The 22087-nt window shown below is 35.0% G+C and overlaps 1 protein-coding gene across 1 annotated transcript in view; it reads left to right on the top strand.

Annotated features, from left to right (window-relative positions):
• The window catches only part of TAB2 (TGF-beta activated kinase 1/MAP3K7 binding protein 2), a 71097-nt gene that overhangs the window by 11282 nt on the left and 37728 nt on the right, over window positions 1-22087 (top strand). The window contains exons 2-3 of the mRNA XM_023513498.1: window positions 8343-8491; window positions 20934-21124. Of these exons, the coding sequence (XP_023369266.1) occupies window positions 21023-21124 (102 nt within the window). The 5' untranslated portion in view covers window positions 8343-8491; window positions 20934-21022. The remainder of the gene's footprint in view (window positions 1-8342; window positions 8492-20933; window positions 21125-22087) is intronic.

Raw genomic sequence — 22087 nt, 5'->3', positions numbered from 1 at the left:
TTTCTGAGTTGCCTTAGCTATTCTAGTCCCTTTCCATGAAAAATTTAGAATCTACAAAAGTGTCTTGCTTAGATTTTGATAAGAATTCCATTAAACCTACAGGTAAATTTGAAGAAAATTGACATTTTTATTTTTTTGAGTTTTCAAAATCTATGAACATAGTGTATCTCTCCATTTATTTAGGTCTTGAATTTTTTTCATCAGCATTTTGTAATTTCCAGAACACAAATCCTATAGATGTTTGAATGATTGTAATTAGTATTGTGTTTTAAATTTTAATTGTTCATTGTTAGTATGTGGCAATATGGTTGATTACCGTGGATAGATGTTATGTTCTGAGACCTTACTAAAGTAAACATCAGTTTTAGGAGGTGTTTTGTTGTTGTTTGGGGATTTTGTTGAGCTTCTGCAGGGTTTCTAATGTGTCTGTGAATAGAGACAATTTTATTCTTCCTTTCTAACCTGTATGCACTTTATTTCCTTTTCTTGTCATAATACTCTGACTACCACTTTTAACTGTATTTCCTAATAGTGGTGAGAGCTGACAAGTTTATTCCTGATCTTAGGGGAAATGCATTCAGTCTTTCACTATTAAGTTTAAGTGCCCAAGTGCTCACGTGGAGCACATTTTGGAGAGTAAGCAGGGAGACCATATTAGAACTTATTGCAATAGTCTAAATTGAGAGATCATAGTGGCTAAGATAAGGGTGGTAACAGGAAAGGGTGAGAAAAGATCAGATTTTGGTATGTTTCAAACCTTGTCTGGGCAGGAATTGCTGATGAAGTAGATCTGATGCATAAAAGAGAATTCAAGAATGACTCTGAGATTTTTGGCCCACACAATTGTAAGTATGACGTTGACTTACTTGTGGAAGAGTAGTAAAAAATAGCAAGTTTAGACTGGGCTGGGCAATCAAGAGCTTGTTTTTGAATGTGTTAACTTTGAAATCCCTTTTAGATATATAACTAATAATATCAAGTAGGCAATCCATTCAGTATACAAAATAGGATTCAGGTAAAAGGTTTAGACTGTGGCCCCAATACGTTGGGTTATATGGTTACCCACATAGATACCTGAACAAGGATTTTGTGGTAGGAATTAGGGAGCAGGGGATGAATGCAAGAAATTGTTGTCAGAGTAATCAGTGAAACTTTGCCATTGGCTGTATGTGGAAAGGAAAATAATTGAAGACTCAGGTTTCTAGCTTCAGAATCATGTTATTTATAATTAACAGAGAAATAGATTATTAAGTATTTGAGCTGAGTTTTGGAAAAGGTGGCTTCAGGTTGCTTGCATGGTATTGTCAGAATATTAGTTTACTTGTTCTAGTCCTTCCCTCCCTCACTCTGAATTCCATTTCTGTTCGTCTGAGAACTTCACTTTAGGAAAAGTAATTTTTTTTTTTAAGTCATAATCAACAGTAGAGCTTGAAATGTGTGGAGAGCAATTTCTCATTTCCTAGCTTCATTCTCATTATCTTCCTCTTTCAGTCCCTTTCCCCAAGTGAAAAAGATTACTTAGAATAATATTTACCATCATCATTACTACCACCCCATCCTACTCCACCTCCAGGATAAGTTTTTATATGAAGTAAATGAGACAAATTGGCAGAGTTCTTTGAAGAAAAACAAAACTTTATGAGTGTTGATGATTAAAATATTAATCAGTCAATGAGCAGAGTAATACCTTATTCATCTAGTATCATTAGGTAATAAATACTCTGCAAAAGATGATTAAAACTTACTTCAAAATCTATTTCTTTAGAGACTTTATAGAGATTTTTAAAAATATGTTATATATAATAGATGTCTAGAGATACAAATATTTATAGCTTTAAATCTATTTCTTTATAATGTTTTGCTTTCTGAAATAGGGACACCTCCTCTATACCCCCAGTATTAAACCTTTTCTGGAAAATAAAAACAGTTTTTTGTTTCAGAACTTCAAAATGAGTCAGGAACCCTAGGTTCTAGTCCAAGGCCTAGAGTACTACGTTGCTGTGTGAGAATTGAATCCATGGACTTGAGAACACTAGCTAGCATGTCGTAGGTGTATAACAAATATGTGTGGAATGAACATATGGAATGTTCGTGCCTTCTTTAACACTCCTTCCATGATTTGCTACTTGAAATTTATTGATGCCTAGGGAATAAACTTCTGAGTTTTTAATAAAATAGGATTGTCTAAGTTCTGATAGAGACGAACTAAGTATAATTCATAATGTCTGTTTTACCTGCTTAGTAGAATTTTTGGCCTTCTCTTGATATGTTTTTTCGTACTTCAAGTATTAAGACTTGGTCTATTGGGTTCACTTTATCTATTGAGTATATAAGCAATGTCCCATAGTATTTAAGTACAGAGGCCCTGTTCCAGGGATCTTACGACTTCAGTGAGGAAACACAGAAGTAGAACTGCAAGAGAATAATTAAATGTTGAATCATAAAGTATTGACCTAGGAGTGCATTAGTAGTGCTAAGATCAGAGACCGCTGTGAGCTGAAGCAGAAGAAAAAGGACTCAAGGAGATGAAACTAGAATTGGTTTTCAAAGGGTAGTTAAGATTTTGATAAGCATCAAGGAGAAGACGTGACATTCTAAACAACAGTAGCATAGTAAGGAAAGAAGGGAGAGAAAGCAGGTTGAACATATGTGTTCAGGCAAGCCTGACTAGATTCCTAAGGGTGTGGGGATTTGTGGGAAATAGAAGTAGGTAGATTTACTAGGATGGTTTTACTCTAGGATACAGGATCCTTAAGGGGTCTGGTGATAGAATTTAAAGGGCTCCATGAATTTGGACAAGGAAAAATATGATAATCTATATTTTCATTAGTTTCTAACTGAAATTTAGCATTTCTTTCCATTACAATTTTGACCACAAAAATATTACCAGTACCTGTGTATTTATTACTGATAGAAAATACAGATACTATGTAGTTTCAGATTACTTTACAATTGTGAATATCACTAGATAAGATTTATGCATGTTACTGCATCAAAATTAGGGTTGTTGTTAGACCCCAACTAGATTCTGTTGTATTAAGTGTTAATAAAAAAACATATATATCACTATATCACAAATAAGGTTTTAAAAAATACTTGATCACTGTGTTTTAGTGTAATTGTCTTCTTTGGTAATCATGTATTTTATGCATTTGAAATCATATTTTCAAAACTAATTAACTGTATCTTAGCAAATTGGCTTTCTTTGTAATTCTAAGTATTATGTTTTATACATTTAAATCTTCTGAGAGGGAATCTGTAGCTTTCTCTGGACTGCAAAGGGATCCATGACCCCTAATCTAATGGAACCAAACTAGAGAAGGTTTTGAAAACCACGCTTAAGGGGTTTTGGTCAAAGCGATCAGCGGGAAAGGAACCTAGTCAGTTTTGTTCATTTGTTTTTATTGTCTTGATACAAAAGAAATGTAAGTTAATTTAGAAAATTTTAAAGTTAGAACAGGTTTTTTAAAAGGGGGGGCTCTTTTCAGCTTACAACTGCAGAGAAAGTAAGATTTTAAAAGATAACAAAAATTCATCTGTAATTCCACAGTCACTCTCCTTTCTCTCTTACCACGTATCTGTTTCAGTTTATTAAATTCTTGTGCAATTGAGTAAAATATTTAAAGTGGTTATATAGGAACATTTCTTACTCAGTTGTACTCTACTTATAAGCCCAGTGGAAAGATGTTGATAGCAGGGAGATAGGCAAAGGTCTGGTCATTTAGATGTTGCATGATAGGGATAGCATGGTAGTAGGGATAGAGTAGGATTCCAGGAGATACTAGAAGGAAAAAAATCTAGAATGTGGTACTGTAGGGGCTGAAATGTGTCTTCTATAACTCTTCCAGCAATGTCTGAAACATCACCCTGTAATTAGACACTAATATTTCTGCAGTGAAAGCTGGAAATATTCACAGCTAAATCAAGCCTGTAAATAACCTTTTGTCAGTTCATGTCAGATTTTTGCCACCACCAGATGAGTTTCCCCATGAAGCTTTATGAAATAACCTTTTCATAACTTTTTTAGATTTCAGAACTATGGAAGTGATTGTGAACTATATTGACTAATAGTAACATCCAGCAAGAGTCTTAGGAGTTGTGTTTTGAGGAATTTAATTATAAAATGGATGAGATTTGAAGGAGTTTGGTAAAGGTAAAGAAAGAGAAGAGAAAACTTAAGGTAACTTCATTTTTTAGGCCAAAAAGAAAATTGCTACTTCTGACAAAATAGAAGGTTAGAAGAAAACTCATTTGGAAAGAGTTTAAATTTAATTATGTAAGCACAATTAAGAGGAAAGAACTTGTTTTTGTTTCACATGACATTCCCTTTTATTTTTGTGTATTCTGTTTCATAGCTAAATCAGCTTAAAAACTTGGGAGTGTTGGGGTATAAAATTTCCTTTTAAAATGCGCTCTTCATTTTCAGCACCTGACAAGGAGCCTAACAGACTCACATTGAGATCTTGAAGCATTTCTGGACTGAGAATAGTTAGAAACATGTTCTTAGCTAGTGAGGTTGTGACCCTACTTATGGACAAGACCTGGAAAATAAACTAAAAGGAGCAGAGTGCGGTATTCATCCCCTAACAGAATTTTTTTCTGTATGGTTGAATCCTTCTGCGGCCATGTTTATAATAGTGTGAATATATTTACAAGTAGTAGTTGTTCAGCAGCGGTGGTACCTGCCATTTGTCGGGTACTGTTTAAGTACTATAGCAAGCAGCCCATGGCATTTGCCTCTTGCAGACTGGGTCAGGACATCAGTCCTGATGGAAAGCATTAGTATAGGTAGTAGCTTGATTTTGTTCAAAGATCTAAAATGTAGCTAACTAATACATAAACATATAGGATCGAGTAGGTTTTCACTTTGTTACCATTCTGTGATTTTTTAAAATCCACTTTGATAAGTACATTCAAATATCAAATTTGTTATATAATTAAAAATCTCTTAGAAATAGGGACATGTCTTTAATAAAAATGTAGCGAGGCCTAATGATTACTCTTAAATTGTGTTTAATTACTTCATTTATATTTACTGTATATAAATGTATGCATTTATTTTGATTCATAAGTAATAGGCAGATTTTGTCTGTTATCAAGTAAACTTTTACTCAGATTTGGCTGACTTACATGATTGCAACTTTATGTTTTTCTCTTTTGAATAAGGATGTTGGACTAGATAATCTTTACAAGAGTCCTTTCAACATCAAACCTGTTCTGAATGTTTTAGTTTCATCAAGTAGAATAGAAAGCTTAGACTACAATTTAAAGGAGATTCTCCTTGGATTATGCTGTGAGCATAGATGAGATGCCAGAGAAACAAGTAGAAGAATGAACTAACTTTGTGCATCCTTTTGGCAAATATCATATTAAGAAATAGAAGGATAGATATAAAGATTCTGGGCAACTAGAAGAGTGCACAGTGTTGACTAGGAAAGGAATTTTCAAGGACAAAATTATCAGTAATGTCAAGTTAGTACCATAAAGGAGGAGGAATCAGGACCTGGAGGTAGAATGCTACTGAACACATTTCTGATCTTACCTCTGCTGCTTGTTGGAGTTCTGATAATCAGTAAAAATTACTTAATATGGTTATAGTTATAAAAGTGGAGGTAAATTCTTTATTATTTGTAGATGACATTGTATACCCAGAAAAACCAAGAATCAGCCAAAATGTTACTGGAAGTAATGAGATTTCAATGTGATGGTTAGTTATAAAACAAAAATAGTTTATCTAATGTGGGTTTTTTTTCCTTGATAGTCTTTAAACTGAAAGCTTATTCATATTTGTTAATCAATGGGAATCTTCCTACTTATTTTTTTCTTTCTGAGGCATATACTATTTAATCTTATCATCTCTGGGTAAGTTGTGATCTATTTTGAATAAATCATTTCTGTGTTAACTTTTTTTTTTTTTTTTTTAGACAGAGTCTCACTTTGTTGCCCCTGGTAGAGTGTCATGACATCATAGCTCACAGCAACAACCTCAGACTCTTGGGCTCAAGCGAGTCTCTTGCCTCAGTCTCTTGAGTAGCCGGGACTACAGGTGCCCACCACAGTGCTGGGCTTTTTTAGAGACAGGGGTCTCACCGTTGCTCAGGCTGGTCTTGAACCTATGAATTCAGACAATCCACCCAGCTTAGCCTCCCAGAATGCTAGAATTACAGGCATGAGCTACCGTGCCCAGCTTTCCATGTTAACTTCTAAAAACTATTTTGAAATAAAGTTGTGGTAGTAAATACATTTACAGTGGCTATAAAGAAATCTTTTTATTTTTTAATTCCTGTGGTTTGTGATACTTGCTATAATTACTCAGTAACATCCTAGAAGGTGTAATCTGATCTTTGAGCCATATTTGGTAAATAATAATTTTGTGTGGAACACACTGTTCTATCAGTAAGAGGAAAATTATTGTCCATATGAAAGGCTTTTCTTTGCCCCTAAAGTATTTTCTGACTTAAAGACCAAGTTTATCATGCATTGATTATTTTTTATGTTTTTTAAAAGGCAGTATATTCCAGATCTATATATAACCTTTAAATAAGAGGTGTGTTGGCAAAAATATTTTCTACTTTACTTAGAAGGACTAGAACTGCATTATGTCCTACATGAAAATTGTTCTATTTTTATTTATCATCAGTCACCAGAATTGAACTCTCTCCAGTAGTCTCTTTCTAGCTGTTCTGTAGTCAGTATTGATAAATTACTTATATCTCTTAGAATGTGATGCAGTTTGAATTATTTAGCCCTTAAGCTTATTACATAAGTGATTGCTTTGGCATTTATGAAAATTAAAACATAAGTATACCTACATGTTTAGAACAAAAAAGCTTCATTGTTTAGTAATGCAGAAAAATGTATTGAATACCTAATATGTACCACATTGTTGGATGCTGTATATACACTTTAGCTAAAACTCTTAGCAGTCTAGTGAGGTGTGTGGTGGTATCTCATTTAATAGAAGGGAAACTTCTGCAGAGAGTTTTAATGGAAGTCCATATTAAAATCAGATTTGGGCAGGGTGCAGTGGCTCACGCCTGTAATCCTAGCACTCTAGGAGGCCAAGATGGGTGGATCCCTTGAGCTCAGGAGTATAAGACCAGCCTGAACAATAGTGAGACCTTGTCTCACTATTGTGAGAATAAGTGAGGCAAGAGGATCACTTGAGCCCAAGAACTTGAGGTTGCTGTGAGCTATAATGCCACAGCACTCTACTCAAGATGCCAAAGTGAGACTCTCTCTCAAAAAAAGAAAGAAATCAGATTTGAACCTACGTCTCTCTCCCAAAATTCGTTTCCCTATAACATGCTATGACAAGAGGTAGAAATTTTACCTTTGTCACAAAAACTATTTTTACTCTATTTTGCTTTTTGTATTGCTAGTGACTAGCAATGCAGGAAGTTTCTTTTTAATCTTTTCTTGATTTTTTGATCTTAATATAATTCCTACAGTATCTGCCATCATTTGACAGCAGCAAAAAATTCAATTCATTTTGACTGCTGTGGGATTACTTTCTAAGAGAAACTTCTTAGGGCCTTAAGGTGCCAGCCTACCAAGTATAAGGATATCCTTTCCAGACTCTGGTAATCTAATTAATATAATCTACCATTTTTGATATCCTACCATTTCTGTAACCTTTGTAGTTGCAAGTTTGTTTCTAGTTTTCGTTTTTATATGGGCCTTAGAAAAACAAGTTTGTTTGTTGTTTTTTTTTTTTAAATCATTGAATCTATTTTGGTAATGGAAAAAAGATTTTCCAGTGTGGTTAAGAACCACATCTTATGAGCTGTTCTTTGCCTCTCTCTTTAAGAATTACCAAGTAGTTTTAAAAATTGGAACATGAAATTTCAGTTCGTTTCTTGGGTATATCTAAGGCATTTCTTAAGAACCCCCTGAGAATGATCATAGGAAATTAGGGGAACAATTAGAAGATGTTTGGAAATATGATAGTGAAAGGGAAGAGCAAAATGACCTGAAAATGAAGACCTTACAATTCCAATTTTGCCAATAAAATGAATTTTGTTGTTGCTTATCTATTTCTGTTATAGTTACTCTGTGTTGAATAGACTGTTGCTAAAAGCCATTAGTGATTTCATAAAAGCTACTGTTTGAGTTTCTAGACTTGAGAATTCCCAAAAAAGTTTAGTTGGCTAAGAGAATGATTTAACAAAATAGCATCCTCTGGTAACTTGCAATTTAAGAGACTCTTTTTCCACTTCAGAATACTTTATGTGAGAGACTTTGGGGACTGCCTCACTGCTGTTAAATCTGATAATGTTTTCTAGTCACATTTCTTGTTCTGCCTACCTCTAGTTTACTCTAGTTTCTCTTCTGCTTTCAAGGCTCCAGACCCAGTTCCTGGACCTGCCCTGGAAAAGAAGTATCCAGTAGAGATGAGCTCACTGCAGTTACTTAATTAAAAATTTGTAAGCTGCAAAAATGGCAATGGGCCAACCAAGAACAGCTACAATTTGAATTTTTCTATTTCCAGGTATGCTAAAGTCCATGGCACCAGTCAAGCTTAGCCTATGTAACTGCCTTACTGTGAACTATATAATAACCAAAACTCTACTTTCAAAACTTGAAGTCATCTTGCTTAAAGTATGGTAACATCCCTAACATCTAGGTAACATGCAGCTAGCATTGAGTTTAACGTACGTTTTGCCTGAGTATTTCTAATTTAACCTGTTTGCTAGCAGTAGCAAACTAATGCAAAAACTGTTTAAGAAAAGTAAATTTGGAATGCTATTGACTTAAGCCCTATACATGTGCAAAAAGTACTCCAGTCTTCTTTGCAAATATTGACAATGAGACTGTCTTCCTTTAAAAAAAAAAGTTCATATATAGTATAGTCAGTATAGGGAACTAAATGAATGTAACTAGTTCTCCTTTCTAAGATTTCTCAACTGTTCTACACTACTAATGTCTTCACAAAAGAGTTAATATGTTCTTAACTAATTAGAAATTCTAAGTAATATTTCTGGATAGAACCAAATAATGTATCATAGTACTTTTACTTGAAAGATTTAGTTATATGTATTTTAAATGAAAATGTATAACTGATGTTTGCTAATTTTTTCACTTGATTGCTCAACAGAAGCCAGACAAGAAAGTCACAAGTAATCTTGTTATGGAATATAACAACAAAATTAAAAACCTGAGGTTTCCTAAGACCTTAGACCTTAACCAAGAGAAGACTACTCATGAGTGGCTGGAGGGCTGAGATCAGGCAGCATTTTTTTTTTTTTTTTTTTGCAGTTTTTGGCCAGGCTAGGTTTGAACCCACCACCTCTGGCATATGAGACGAGTGCCCTACCCTTTTGAACCACAGGTGCCGCCCAAGATAAGGCAGCTTTTAAGGACATTTACTGCTTTTACCAATTTGTACAGATTTAGAAACAGAATTAATCCATAAAAGATAAGGTTATTTACTAAATAGGTAAATAACCATACATATCTTTTGATTTTAAAGTTCAGTTCATCTAGGTTAGAGATGACCCAAAATTGAATAGAGAAATTTTGTATCCCAACTGTGAATTTAAAAGATAATACTAATACTCTAGTATGTGGCTAACTCCTTGCTTATGTTCTCTCCTGCAGTGTTAACGCATAGTGAATTTAATGTCAAGTGACCTGGTCAACATGGTCACTGATTAAGAAACAATGTCTCACTGAGTATGGTTAGGACTGGAAAGGGAGCTACTAGCAGAGTTAATGATAGGATCATTACCACTATTAGGCGAATTGAAGGGGAAATTAAAGAGGGAATTGCATATGAATATCAAGCCTTATTAATTATTTTCAGTGATACTGTTAATAATGGTGAAATTTCCCTACATATTGAGTATAGATTGTGTGTACAACTGTGTCAAGCACATTTGTGGTATACAAAGGAACAGACCTTGTTTTCAATGCGCTTACAGACAGGTAATACCAAAGGAAAATTTCTTAGTAGAGATACACATGACATACTTCAGAGTGCTAGAGAAAATCAACTGTGTGGAGAAGGTAATATTTCTACTGAGCCTTAACAATAGGTAGAATTCTTTCAATAGAATGGCAAGAGTATTTATAAGCTGTGGAAATGAAAGTCTGTAATATGTTCTAGGAATTGTGGGCATAGTGGGATAAAGAGCGATATGGTGGGAGGTGGAGCTATGTCATAAGTGTTTTTTAATGTCAGGTGAAGGAGTTAATTCAGTAGGCAGTGGGAAATCATTAAGATTTTTTAACACTGGTGCATATAAGTCAGTACATCTTTTGAACTGACTGCCGTAGAATGAGAGCTGAATTAATGAAGTTAAAGATTCCAGCCTTTCTCAACCTATGGGTCGCAGCCCTTTTAACAATGAAAATACATTGCGGCATTAGGAAGATTGAGAACCACTGGTTACACAATGGTAGTACTACTGCTATGTGTCAGACATTGTGTGAAGAATTTTACTTGCTGCTCATTTAATCCTCACTACAAGAATATTGTGACAAGTAACTGAAATAATACGTGGTAAGCAGTTAGCACAGGACCTGGCCCATAGTAAATGCAGAAGCAAGGTGACTATACTATAGGTTCAGAGAAAATAGTGCGATACCTTTGTGTATCATGACTTTTCATAAGGTATTGTGTTTATTCAGAGACTCTGAAGTTTAATAGTAATAATAAACCTACTTCTTTTTCCATCACCCCTTTGTCTCTTTCTTCTAATCAATTGAATGATTTCATTGGTGTATGCATATTACTTAATCATTTTAGGCCTTGAGTTATACTTTACCTTGAGTTAGCCTTTGTGTAGAAAAAAGTGACCTGACTTTTTTTGTTTTAAGCATGGGTTATAAATTAGGAGATTAAGTTTAGAGATGGTTAGTCATAGATCTAAACATACAAACCCATAAGTAACATTTAAATTATAGTGTGACTATACATCGCATGTTTCAGTCATCCTGATAATTAGTCTTTGCTGCAACTGTTAGCCTGTACATTGTTAACAATTGCAGCATAGACACAAGGCGTTGAGTTATTTGAAAGTGCCTGTTGGCTTGGTGCCCGTAGCACAGTGGTTACAGTGCCAGCCACATACACCAAGGGTGGCAAGTTTGAACCCGGCCCAGGCTAGCTAAACAACAACAACTGCAACAAACAATAGCCAGGCATTGTGGCAGGTGGCTATAGTCCCAGCTACTTGCGAGGCTGAGGCAAGAGAATCGCTTGAGCCCAAGAGTTTGAGGTTGCTGTGAGCTGTAACACCACGGCACTCTACCAAGGGTGACATAGTGAGTCTCTGTCTCAACAACAACAAAAGTGCCTGTGATTGGCTAAGTACAGATTCTTTCAAACAACTCATTCTGTTCTGCTCTTAACTTTCCTATCCACGTGTCAGAATGCAAGTAATGTTAAGGGGAAATACAAAGGGAACAATTTTATAGAGAAAATAATTTATCCTGCTCTAATCACTCAATTATTTATGCTTAATTATACAAGTAATATGTGAACATGCATATCAAAATTGAAATATAGCAGAGATGACTAAAAGTTCTTGGACCACCTCCCATCCATGTGCCCCTCTACCAGCCTCCTCTCCAAAATACAGTAGAACCTCTGTAAGTTGCCCACTCCAGGGATTGTAACCAACTGGTCAATATGAGGAACCAGACCAACTGTACTAATACGTACATGTGGTGCATGTCCAGTCTTTGAAAATTAGGTCAATTTAAGGAGGTGGTCTATGTAGAGAGATGGTCAGCCATGCAGGTTCTGCTGTAATGCCTGTATATAATAGTTATAGAGCTTTTCATATACATTCATATAAAAGTATCTGTTTTAAGAGTATCTTTTTGCATGTCTTTTTTTTTACACAAAGGGTATCATATCATACATAGATTTTTTTTGTATCTTCATTTTTTCAATCAATAGTGTCTTATACGTCTTTCCATATAATTATTTGATTATCTTATTCCCCTAAAAAATAAACAAAAAACTACATGGTGTTACTTTGTATAGCTATGCAATAATATATAATACTCCTCCTTGGTGGACATTGAAGTTATTTTTAGTAGTACACACTAGGTGACCATCCTGTACGTTCTTTAAACACATGCTTTTCTCTAGATGTTTTAAATTACATAGATGGAGGGAGGGAGGGAGGTATGGCTGGATAGATAGAACTCTATTATACGTAACAAATACCCATTTACAGGGTCTAACCCATGAACTTAGTTATCACACTCCCAAAGCTGTAAAACACACACACGCACACACACGCAGCTGGCCAGCCATGACATTAAAAAGAAAAGAATTATGCGAGATGAAAGGAACAAGCATGAGGACACGAAGACAAGTAAGGGATTGAAACTACGTGGGGATCAGTCAGTGAAATTTCTTATAAGTTTCTCTGAATCTTCATATTAAGATGCCATTTAAAATCAATATTTAACCAAATTATCATTTTTTACACCATTGACTTAATTGGCTTGTTGTGAATGTTTATGGTTGGTATAAGATGACAATTGGTTCTTTCAAGTGCTTTCATTTTCTTTTCTCCTCTTCCTTTTACCCATAAATAGGACTTAGTATCATACTTAGTTCTTGTTTTCTCTTACAGATGATATTTATGCACGGGATTGACTATCCAAAAATTACGGTGAAAAGAGGCACTGAAAAATAACTTTGTTTTCATCTTAAAGCCATAATATATTGGGAAATGATGAGATATTAATTAGAAAATATACACAAGGTAGTCAATTGTATGTTTTGATAAAGTAGAACTATTCTGTCTCAGATTTATTGTACTTTTCTTGATCCTTAGAAAATGGTAATACCTACCACAAAACCACAATGCATAAATTGCCAAGTGTGGCTGACTTGCACATTCCTTTTAAAAGAATTTATAACTAGTAAGCCTTTTAACCATAAGAAATGGTCAGCATTCATGGCCTTGAGGCAATGCATTAAATGAAAAAAAAAAAGGGAAATTTTCTCTTTAAGAGGAAGTAGTGTGGATTATAATGTTACTTTAGTTGTTAATGCTTATTGTTTTTCTTTAGGAAGAAAATTATTATAGGCTTATAAAATTGAGAAAACTGTTTTTTAGTACAGATTTTTAGCTTTTAAAGTATACCGCACCTGAACATTGTAGCTAACTTAAATAAGAGATTGTGTTATCAGCCCATGTAAAGTACTTGTTTCTTTTTGCACTCACCAAGTGGTGTTAATTAAGGATTATTTTTTAATCAAAAGTTCTCATGATCTCTTCATCCTTATACAAATACTTTTTTGTTTTGCTTCCAATTGTGATTTTTCCCCCAATGAAAATTATTTACATAGTGTTTTTTGCTCTTTTTGCTAAAAATTATGTGAACATTTACTTGCACTTTCTGAGGTTTTCATAAGTTTTAATATCTGCAGTAGAGCCAAGTATTGATAAATTACAATTTGCAAAGCAGCTCTCCAAAAGTTAGACTTTTTTAGTTTTTTCTAGGTTTTTGCTATTTGAAAACTGTTTTAAATTTATGTTGAGTTATTTCCTTAGGTTAAATACCAAAGAGAGAAAGATACCAGTGTTTTGATTACCTTTTTATATGGCAGTATTTCCTCGTATGTTTCCTACCTCAAGATATTTATGGATAAATGGGATCATGCTCAGTTAAATTTAGAAACTATAGTAAACCTCTGTAAGTTGACAACCTAAGGGACTGTAACAAATTGGTGAGTAAATGGAGGTGGTCAGCATAAGGAGCTAGATTTTCTGTGCTGATACATACATGTACTTTACTTTCTATCTATGAAAATTCAGGTCAACTTAAGGAAGTGGTCAGTGTAGAGAGGTGGTCAAGTATGGAGGTTCTATTGTATTTTATCTGCTACTGCTACCCAAGATTCACAGTGCATATTAAAATCCATTAGTAAAGAAACCTCCTTTCAGTAACAGGATTTTCAAACATACTGCCACAAAAAAACTTATTTTTCAATGTAACAACAACTGCCCTTGAAATGCACATTAAGAAATGATAAATGACCAGCTGACTGAGTTTTCAATTAGATTTCTTAAAATTGAAATTACTGAATGTATTCTTGTACTTGTTAATTTGATCATGATATTTCCTAATGTCCTGGAAAATTCCAAATACTTATTTCTTTCTAACTAGAGAATAGTTCCACCTTACCAAATAGAAATATAGGAGACTGCCATTCAGTAGGTATTTATAGAAAACTTGGTATGGTCATATTAAAAGCAGGATATTACAATGCCACTGTGACTAAAATTGAGGGTTGACTGGAATCAAGACTTAACTTCATTTTATACACACAGGTATGGATTGTTCAGAGCAGCAGTTAAATGAGGCTGTAGGAATAAGGGGATGTCTTAGCCCATTCAGGCTGCTGTAACAAAATACCATAAACCAGCTAGCGTGTAAACAACAGAAATTTATTTTTTATAGTTCTGGGAGCTGGAAAATCGAAGATTAAGGTGCCTGCAGATGTGATGTCTGCTGACGGCCTCCTTCCTAGTTCATAGATGGCATATTTTAGCTGTGTCCTCACATGTTGGACAGAGCAAGTGAGCTCCCTCCCTCCTCTTTTGTAAGGCACTGATTCCATTCATGAAGATTCCATAATCATACCTGATCAGCTCCCAAAGGCCCCACTTCCTAATATCATCACTTTGGGGGTTGGATTTAAACTTACGAATTTGGAACAGACAGACATTCAGATCATAGCAGGTGAGAACAGATCTAAAGCAAAAAACTCCATACCTCATCTGAAATTATAAGTAACCTCAATAAGAAAATCTTGACAGCAGACTTTGAGTAGGATATTCACTATTGTAGTGTGAAGCTGAGGAGTTTTTGTTTTAGTCTGAAATGAATTCAGTATTAATACATATAGTTGATTTGTTACAAATAGGCTTTTATTTTTTCATAGCATTTTTTATAGCAGTTTATGCAAATATGCTTGCCATTTCAAAAGACCACATGTTAATATTTTTTTTTCAGTGTTATACAGATATCCTGGCCATACAGATTATTTCATTCATCATTATTCTTTATGACATTTATAGCAGTATAATGGCTGAAAACTAAAATAACGTCTTTATTATTTTTACTTTTTTTTATATTTTTAACTTTTTTAAGTAGTATATTTTCAACATAAAAAATGCTGTAACTTTTTAAAAAATCTGTCTCCTATTTAAGTCATTTACTAAATTTTTTTTTATCGTAAATGATGTTATGATGGGTGGTGCCTGTGGCTCAGTGAGTAGGGCACCAGCCCCATATACCTAGGGTGGCGGGTTCAAACCTGGCCCCTGCCAAACTGTAACAATAAGTAAATAAATAAATGATGTTCTGATATCTTTTCCTGAATGTCTTTGTATGATTTTCTGCTTTCTCAAGTAAATTCTTGGAAGTGGAATTACTGAGTTGAAGGGTCTGCAAATTAAAATAGATCAGCAGTTATGTTTGTTCCTTTAGGGATATGTATATACAAGTTGAGCACCCCTTGTCTGGAAATCTTGGGACCAGAAATGTTTGAGATTTCAGATTTTTTCAGATTTTGGAACATGTAGTATTTGCATATATATAATATGCATGTATCTTCTGAATGCAGAATTCATTTATGTGTCATATATTTCTTATACACATAGCCTAAAGGTAATTTTATATGCTTATTTTAAATAATTTTGTGCGTGAAATAAGGTTTTTATGAACTACTTCTGTGGAATTTTCCACATGTGGCATCATGTCAGCACTCAAGAAGTTTCCAGTTTGGGGACATTTTGGATTCTGATTAGAGATGCTCAACCTATTCTATTGTCTTCTGGCATCTGTTATAACTAATTAGAAGTTCATCAGTCTAATTGCTATTCCTTTTAAGTTATGGCTTGTCTCTCTGTGTTTGTTTTTAAAGATAGACTATCCTTGTATTCTGCAGTTCACTTCAGTGCTAGATACAGGTTTGTTTGTATTTTTCCTCTTCAAAACTGGGGAGGCAGGGGGGAGGTAGATGGGTAGGTGGTTGATAAATAGGTGAAGAGAGTTCTAGTCTGAAATAGTCTTATGTAGTTAACTCATAAATGTCCAAATTCTCATCAGACCTAAAAATCCAGTTGCTTTTTTTATTTTTTAATCTGGAAACTGTAGTTTCTTCTTGTGCTAAACAGTTGGCTTTGTATATTCTTACAATCCTTGACACAGCCACCATGATAAACCATGCTGAATATGAAGTGTGGCTTGCAGTGTGAACCACTGACCCTGTGCTTAATGCTCTTCACGGTCATTGTGATTATCGAGAAGTCAAAAACCAATTGTTTACATGCCCTTTAAGGAAGGAAAGAACATAGCACATTTTATAAAGCTGTGCAATATTTTTACTGTTACATTCTGTGTTGTGTAGACTCTGCTACTGTTTAGAATCCTTAAGGAATTAGTCCTTGTAGATCATTTTACCTGGCAGAAGTTTAAATGCCAAAATTTTGCACCAAATGCTAAAAACATTTTATAAACTGTTCTTTTTTCTCTTTCACAGGAGAGTGGTTATTTTGCATCTAACCATAGAAAATATGTCTCAATTTGTTATGAGAAATAATTTTCCAGAATAAATTTATAATGTATTTATTGATTTTCATTTTGAAATTAAGTAAATACCAGTTTGTTTGTTCCAGTAGTGTATTTGGGTTGTCCTTACAAATTATTTACTGCTCCACAAAGGCAGTTAAAATAGTTCTCTTGCCTTCATTCTTAAAGTTAACTTTTGTTAAATATAGAATAGGGGTTGACAGTTTGATTTTTTTAATTACCCTTCAGCACTTAGATTATGTCATTTCACTGTCTTCTGGCCTCCATTGTTTCTGATGAGAAGTCAGCAGTTCACTAATTATTGTCATTGTTGGTGTATAATGTGCCATTTCTTTGGCTGTTTGCAGGATTTTCTTTTTCTTTAGTTTCCAGCAGTTTGACTATGTTGTGCCTATGTGTGGTCGTCTTTGGTTTTCCTATGTACAGTTTGCTCATCTTCTTAAATCTATAAATGTTGATCTTTTACTAACTTGGAAAATTTTTAGCCACTGTTTCTTCAAATATTTTTTTCTGCTTCATTTTTTCTTCCACTCCTTCTGGATCCCCACTTACAGGTATGTCTCTGCTCTTGCTGCTTTGTCCCAGGCCCATGACGATCTGTTCTTTCCTTGCCCCCCAATCATTTTTCTCTTGTCCTTCAGACTGGATAATTTCTTTTGCTTTGTCTTCAAGTTCACTGACTTCTGCTGTCATTTCCACTCTGCAGTTAAGTCCATCCAGTGCATTTGTTTATTTCAAATATATTTCCTTTTTTTTTTTAAATAATTTCTTTTTCTTTGCTTAGGGGTCCAAGCATATTTGCTCTGAAATCTTTGAGCATAGTTAAAATAACTGCTTTAAAATACTAGCAGTTATTTTAACTATGCTCTAAGATGGATGCCAGTTCTAACAGCTGGATCATCTTGGGCTTAGTCTCCATTGGTTGCCTTTTCTCTTGGGTATGGGTCAGTTTTTCCTGTGTCTTGTATGTAGTGATTTTTTATTATATTCAGGACATTGTGAAACAAATGTAGAGACTCTTGGTAGAGACTTTGTAGAAACAAATGTAGAGACTCTTGGTAGAGACTTTGGATTCTATTGTGTTCCTCCAGTGAATATTGATGTTTGGTTTGTTTGTTTTAGTGGACAGATAACTAAACTCAAAGTACAAACTGAATTCTTAGTTCAGTTTTATTTTAACCTTAGTTTTGGCTGCTTGGAATCTGTCTCACATATGTGTAGTTTGGAGATCAGAGATATATACAGTTTGTGGCTTCCTTTTTGTGGTTCTTTCCTTCCCATGATTTACTCAGTAAGTTTTCAGCTATTGTGGTCATGCAAAAGTGTGTCCTTTGGTTCATCAAGCCTATATAAATGCAGATTTTCTATCTGGGTTTTAGCTACCTGAACTAACTGGGGCCTGCTCTCTGGGTGAAAGCCATTAAAAAATAAAAAGTCACCCTACTTGTTTCCTTCTTCCCAGTGCTGACTCCTTTGTACCCTCCTCTCATTTGTTTCTGCCTTTGGGTAGTTTTTGGTGCTTTTCCAGTGTTTATAGTTGTTATTTGTAAAAGAGTTGGTGTTCCAGTAGGAGCTACCCAGCCATTACAGGAAGTAGAATCCATGAAATAAAATTGGACATTTTAAGAATGTCTCATTTATGTACTTGATCTTTACTAGAAATCCAAGCAAGTGTGGTAAGAGAGTTAGTATATGTTGTAATAATGGAATGAGTTGAAATTTGTTTTCATGATTCATCTCCTTTAAATAATAAAGATATTATTCAGCTAGACTATTCCTTTGTTGCTCCTGCAAATTTTCTATTTATTTCTGAATCTAGATCATTTGAAATATGTTTTGAAACCTTATAGTAGGTGGCACCTGTAGCTCATTGGGTAGGGCACATACACTGAGGCTGGCGGGTTTGAACCCTGCCCAGACCTGCTAAAACAACAAAGGCAAAGAAAAAAAAAAATAGCCAGATGTTGTGGGGGGCACCTATAGTCCCAGCTACTTGGGAGGCTGAGGCAAGAGTATTGCTTAAGCGCAAGAGTTTGAGATTGCTGTGATCTGTGATGCTGCGGCATTCTACCGGGGGTGACAGCTTGAGACTCTCTATCTCAAAAAAAAAAAAAAAAAAGAAGAAGAAGAAGAAAGAAACCTTATAGTAAAACTTTGATTTTATCAAACAAATGTCACATGTTCTGTGAATCAGGAATGATCTAGATTCTCATCATTCCTGATCGTAGGATAGAGCCATGGGCTTCAAAGTCCATGACTTGTGGCTGGGCACCTGTGGCTCAAGTGGCTAAGGCGCCAGCCACATACACCTAAGGTGGCGGGTTCAAATCTAGCCAGGCCCGCCAAACAACAATGATGGCTGCAACCAAAAAATAGCTGGGCGTTGTGGCGGGCGCCTGTGGTCCCAGCTACTTGGGAGGCAGAGGCAGAAGACTCGCTTGAGCCCAGGAGTTGGAGACTGCTGTGAGCTGAAATGCCATGGCACTCTACCCAGGGGGACAGCTTGAGGCTCCTGTCTCAAAAAAAAAAAAAAAAAAAGTCCATGACTTGTGGAACTAACATTTTTGGAATAGAGAGATAATGAATAAATATGTCTCAGGGATTGATAAATGCTGTGAAGAAAAAGCAGTGTCTGGCTGTGAGGGGAGGAAGGAGAGGGTGGCATTATCTTAGATTGGTCAGGGAAGCTGTCTCTGAAGAAATGGCAGTTGATGGAAGATGTTCATGAAATAAGAGAAGGAGGCAGGCATGTATCTGAGGGAAAACCGTTCCAAGCAAAGGGAGCAGTAAGTCCAGTAAGCTTAAGGGGAGAACAGAGTGGCTTCTTTGAGAAAGTAGCAGAAGCACAGTTGTAATTGAGAGAAGAAGGGGAGTGAGAGGAGATGAAGTTGCAGGAGTGGCAGATAGCTAGTAGCCTTGCCATGTTGTATTTTGAGCAAGGGGGAGTTAGGACTGATTTACTTTTCATGAAGATCGCTGAGTTCAAAAGACTGGAGGTGTGGTGGGGAGTGGGGTATTGGAGCAAAGAATGAAGGCAGGAGGAAACCAGTTAGGAGACTTTTGCAGGTGGAGTCTAGGTGACTTGGCCAAGAGGGTTGGACAAGACACTTAGGTATAAACAACCCTTTCTGGAAGTTTTAGCTCAAAATGGGAGAAAAGCAGAGAAATGGGCTAATAATTGGAGAGTAGTCAAGAAAGGCTTTCTCAAGATGAGTTCTGTAGCATTTTGTCCCCTCTTAAAATTATTTTAAAATATTTACTGGCTGGGCATGGTGGTTCATGCCTATAATCCTAGCACTCTGGGAGGTGGAGGTGGCTGCATTGCCTGAGCCCAGGAGTTAGAGACCAGTCTGAGCAAAGTGTGATACTTCCTCCCCATACTAAAAATAGAAAAACTAGCCGTGGTGGTGTGGTGGTGGGCTTCTACAGTCCCAGCTACTCTGGAGGCTGAGGCAAGAGGATCTCTCAAGCCCATGAGTGAGGTTACCATGAGCCCTAGGCAACAGAGTGAGACTCTTGTCAAATGTGTCTGTGTTTAACATACTTTTGGGAAATCTATAGTGCAAGTAACTGAGTTTGGCTGAGACTTCAGCTATGAAATGTAAATAGCAGAAGAGTTAAGTAAAATTCAATCAAGTTATGGTAAAATGATAAAAGGCTTATTACTACTAAGTGAGGATTTATTTTATTGAGTAGTCATAGCTAAATCTATTCAAAACTATTTTAATAACTATTATGTTGAAGACTTTACAAAGTGCTAGATACACAATTATAAAAGGCACCTAATTCCTCAATTGGTGGAATTTACAGATTTGTATTTAAGTTTATGTTAATGAGGTTAAAAGAGAAATACTACAAACAAGAAATCAGTTTTAAAGATAATTTTAAATCAGTTTTAAAGATAATTGTCTTTCTGTTAAATTTGTCCTAAAATGAAGTATATTTTAATTAATTAAATGGTATGATTTAAGATATTTTAATACTTTGTGTAGGCTTAATATACTTATATCCTATTTATATCCCAAATTGATTTTCAGGATTAAACATGGCTTACATTAGGAACATTAAGAATAAAAATAAAGTTAAGTAATTTTCATCTTTGGCCATACATTAAAATCACCTGGGGAACCTAAAACTCCACATGCTTAGGCCACTGGCTCCCCAGCCAGTTAAATCAGAACATCTAGTATGGGGCGTTTCCAAATACTTGGAAAGCATTTTAGGTCTAAATAATATTTAGTTTTATAGTTTATATTACATGTTAAGTGCCAAAGCACACACCCTTCTGTACTAAAATTTTAAATCTACATCAATATTCATTCTATACTCAGTTCTCATTAAAATTGTTTTTCTTTCTTTCACAGAAAATGCTTGGACAGAAGAGATGAGTACTATTTCCACTAAGGCCTAGAATTGCCTACTGTACAAGTAGTCCTGATCAGGCAATATACGAATGGCCCAAGGAAGCCACCAAATTGATTTTCAGGTTTTACATGACCTGCGACAAAAATTCCCTGAAGTACCTGAAGTTGTTGTGTCCAGGTGCATGTTACAGGTCAGTGTTCAATGGTTTCTGAATTTATTAATACAAACCTGGTTATTTTTTAAAACATTGGAAGAAAATTATTTTAAGTTACCTTCTTGTTGGCATTAGTGTGCTGTGATAAAAAGAGATGAGCTTTGGTGTCATGTGGCTTTTAGCAAGCTGGAGCTGTCTGTGCCCTGTCTATAATATGAGTGATAACTGCCTCATAGAGTAGATGGGAGATCTCACAGATGAGGTCTGAATGTAAAGCACTGATAACATGGTCCCGAGTACTTACTAGATAAGAGCTTTCTTCACTTTTCCCCCCTCCTCTTTTGCTAGGAGAACTAATTCCAGATCTCCCTATGAAAGTGAGAAAAATCATTAAATTAAGGAGTCAGGAAAGTTGGGCTCTAATCCTAAACGAATTACCCAAGCATATTTGGCAAGTAACATGCCCCCTTTGTATTTTGGTTTTCTTACCTGCAAATTGAAAGAGTTTGACTAGATAATGCCTAAGGTATCAAGTCTAAAGAAAAAAGTCTATTGTTATGTTGTATATGTTAAAATTTAATTTTCTAGTTAATATCACTAGTCCCCTAATTTTTATGTTATTCTTCGTATACCCAATTTTAGAAGTTCATAATTCTAAATATTCAGTGATAGTTGTGCCTTCACATTTTATTAAACTTGAAATCTTTCTATCAAAAAGTATTTGGGGTTCAGACATGTTTAGTTTCACATTAGGAACATTAAGAATAAAAAGATTTTTACTAATGATTTTTAAAGTTTGAAATTATATGAAATTATCATCTATACTTGATATCAAGTAACTATGTGTTGTTCACACCCATATTACCTTTAATCTCACCTTTTAATTAGGATACTGCCTTTAGCCTAAACGAGTTTCATCTCTCCAGTCTATCCTCTTCTGCCAAAGTATAGATTTCATGTATTTATATACATAAAAAAAATTTTTTGTTTTTTTTTTTT

The sequence above is a fragment of the Otolemur garnettii genome, unplaced genomic scaffold (genome assembly GCF_000181295.1).
Source record: "Otolemur garnettii isolate 467f Iridium unplaced genomic scaffold, OtoGar3 scaffold00042, whole genome shotgun sequence".
Taxonomy (NCBI): Eukaryota; Metazoa; Chordata; class Mammalia; order Primates; family Galagidae; genus Otolemur; species Otolemur garnettii.
Note: the sequence above shows the minus strand (reverse complement) of the source record. Positions and strands in the feature narration are given on the sequence as shown.